Source organism: Papilio polytes, unplaced genomic scaffold, assembly GCF_000836215.1.
Source record: "Papilio polytes unplaced genomic scaffold, Ppol_1.0 DF822733.1, whole genome shotgun sequence".
Taxonomy (NCBI): domain Eukaryota; kingdom Metazoa; phylum Arthropoda; class Insecta; order Lepidoptera; family Papilionidae; genus Papilio; species Papilio polytes.
This window is the reverse complement of record NW_013526471.1, coordinates 1,665,849-1,669,192: the sequence shown is the minus strand read 5'-3', so window position 1 is coordinate 1,669,192 and position 3,344 is coordinate 1,665,849. Positions and strand designations below refer to the sequence as shown.

Sequence of the window (3,344 nt, the reverse complement as noted above, 5' to 3'; positions counted from 1 at the left end):
TCAAAAAATTGGTAGCTAGGTAATGTTTTCCTTAGTTACAAATGTATAATATTGGAGAACATGAAGAAAACGCGTGTAAAATTTTTAAGACTGCTTATTTTTTTCTAGAAATCCAGCAACAAATTTTGATTTCGAATGGACTCCGTATAATTCAAATGAACAAGCTTACTTAGAAATCAATGAAGACTTAATGATGGGAACTGAACCAGACAAAGTAGAGGTGGATTTCTGGGAAAACATTTACAGAGAATTTCTGCCATCAAAGATATCGTATTAATTATTAACACAATATTCTTTTTAATTTGGAATAATTTCCTTTTATTAACGTTATTAATAGACGGTCTAAAGAAAAAAGAAAATAAATAAATGAAATTATTTTCTATCGCATACTTATTGCAGTTTGTTTATTTCCTTTCTCTTTTGCACGTTATAGTGAATGAATGAGAGGTAGATTTGCGATTTGCTTTAACCTTGGAATAGCTCACCTAAATCAGAGACTTTTTTAACTAAAATAATTTGAATATATCAGTATTTTAAGGCACAAAACAACAAACAATAGTGATAAAAACTTTTATCGTTTGTGTTTTATTCTTCAAAATAAAATAGAGGTAATTAATAAAAATATATCCTTGTGGTAAAAATAGCAATTGATATGTAAATTTATGCATTTCTGCTATATATCTATTTAAGTAAAGTCAGTTTTTACCACTTACCTTAGAATTAAAAGGTTTGTGTAAAAATTAAATTTAACCACGCCAGTCTTATAAAAGTAATTGTTAATTTTGCCATTAGAGATAACGTTTTTGTATTACACATGTATCTATGCAATTGAGGACAAAAACTTAATTATACACTTGTATAAATATAACTTCACATTTTATAATTCAGTTAATTTTGTGTGATTCTGAGACACACATGAATTGTCTTGCAATATTCTAATATGGTCAAAATTAAAGTCAATGAGGGTTATCTCGAAGGAGAGATTACAGAAAGTGAATTAGGAGGGAATTACTACAGTTTCAGAGGGATTCCTTACGCTGAACCACCAATTGGAGATCTCCGTTTCAAGGTAGGAGAATGACATCCTACCCTTAGGGAAGGTATCTTACTCTTCAATACATTTCTATCAATTGTTATATCTTGACTCCTTTCATTCTGGTCATCATTTCATCCTTGATCCTTTCATCCTTCAGACCTTTAGAATTTTTTTTAATTTACTTTTATACAAAAAATATCGCTATGATTAGACTTGTTATTAACAAAGGCAGTTTTACATTTTTGCCTGGTTTCAGAAATAACTGTATGGGTCATCCTAATGAAACATAGAGATGATAAAATGCGTATTAAATTACGTGTAAATCCTATATTTCAGGCGCCTGTACCAAAGAAACCTTGGGATGGAATTCGAAATGCAAGAGAATTTGGGTCTATTTGTTATCAATTCGAAATAAAGAGTGAAGTTGGCTTAATACGTATTGGTTCTGAAGATTGTTTGTATTTAAACGTTTATACTCCAGATATTAACCCGAAGCATCCTTTACCAGTCATGTTTTACATACACGGTGGTGGATTGGTCCTCGGAAGCGGCAATGATGATATGTACGGCCCTGAATTTTTAGTAAAACATGACGTAATTCTAGTTACAATCAATTACAGATTAGAAGTTCTAGGCTTCTTGTGTCTAGATACTGAAGATGTCCCAGGTAATGCTGGCATGAAGGATCAGGTAATGGCACTTAGATGGGTCAATAATAATATTGCTAACTTCGGTGGTGATCCTAGAAATATTACTATTTTCGGTAACAGCTATGGTGCTATTAGTGTCAATTTTCATTTAATATCACCGATGACTAAAGGCCTCTTCCAGCGAGCTATAGTTCAAAGTGGCTCCTTAACTTGTCCGTTTGCTAAGATTATTCAACCGCGGGAAAGAGCACTTGCATTAGCTAAAAGGTTAGGATTTCGAGAAGGTGACGAACAAGTTTATGAGTTTTTTAAACGGCAACCAAAAGAATCCTTGATTAAAATTAAATTTCCTCTGACATATTATGAGCAAGGAAAAGATCAGTATGATACACTTTTTGGTATCGTTGATGAAAAAGAATTCGCAAGCAACGAAAGTTTTATTTCTGGTGATTTTGTTGAAAAACTCCGCAATGGTATACACGCTGATGTCGAGATTATGATGGGATATACCGATGATGAAGGTTTTATATGTTTAAGATCAAGAAAAATAGAAAAAGTTTTCGAATATGCAAATAATTTTTTACAATTCTACGTCCCAAATGCGATAGCATACAATTGTAGTTCGGATATACAATTTGAAGTCGGACGAAGAGTTAAAGATTACTATTTTGGGAATGAAATCGTTTCATTGCAAAGTTTGAAGAAACTAATAATCTTCTTTTCTTTGAATTACTTCACGTATCCTATGTTTCAAATAGCAAAGAGTTGTTCAAGGAAAAACAAAGTTTATTTCTATAAATTTACTGGTAAAACTGAAAGGAATATTATGGCTCGTAAATTAAAACTGGAGTACCTTATAGGTGATGTAATACTTACATGTCACTGTGATGAATTAACTTATATTTTTCTAATGAAGAAAGAGAATCTTAAAATTGACAAAAACTCAAAAAGCTATAAAATTATCGAGAATTTGACAAAAATATGGACCAATTTTGCCAAACATGGGTAAGACAATAAAATCAAATCAATCCATCTTGCTTCTTTGTTTTAATTATCAAATATGTTTCAGAAATCCAACGTCAAGTTTTGGATTTGAATGGACTCCGTATAACTCAAGTGAACAAGCTTACTTAGAAATCAATGAAGACCTAACGATGGGAACTGAACCAGACAAAATAGAGGTGGATTTCTGGGAAAATCTATACCGGGAATATCTGCCTTGTTCTATACCTTACTAATCGTTAAGTAACTGTTTAGATTTACTATTATTTTATAATTATACTAGCTGTTCCCGTGCGGCTTCATCCGCATAGAATTATAAAAAAAAAAATTATTGTTTACATAAAACATGTTATCAAATTATTAATAGCAAATGTCATACTGACATGACATGACAAATCATGGCAATCTTGTTTCCTTGATGTTCGGAGCAACTGGTCTCTCCCACATTAGTGTTTTTATCTAAAATATTTACCCCCTAAGTTTAATGGCGTGAAAATATATAGCCTAAAGCGTGACTTAAGTTTAGGGCTATTTATTAAAAAATGAGTTATTCGAAAATATACTCTAATTGCATCTTAGGCAACGAAGAAGTGTGTGTTTACGCTTCATTATAATAGTAAGATAGATTTATGGGTTTTATTTTATTGTATAGCTTT

The 3,344-nt window shown here is 31.4% G+C and overlaps 1 protein-coding gene across 1 annotated transcript; it reads left to right on the top strand.

Moving 5' to 3' along the window:
• The first annotated feature begins 841 nt into the window (after positions 1–841).
• On the top strand, positions 842–3,011 carry LOC106105819 (esterase FE4-like). The gene is made up of 3 exons (XM_013286273.1): positions 842–1,069; positions 1,373–2,691; positions 2,756–3,011. The coding sequence occupies exons 1-3, from the start codon at positions 941–943 to the stop codon at positions 2,922–2,924; spliced, it is 1,617 nt and encodes a 538-aa protein (XP_013141727.1). The 5' UTR covers positions 842–940; the 3' UTR covers positions 2,925–3,011.
• The last annotated feature ends 333 nt before the right edge of the window (positions 3,012–3,344 follow it).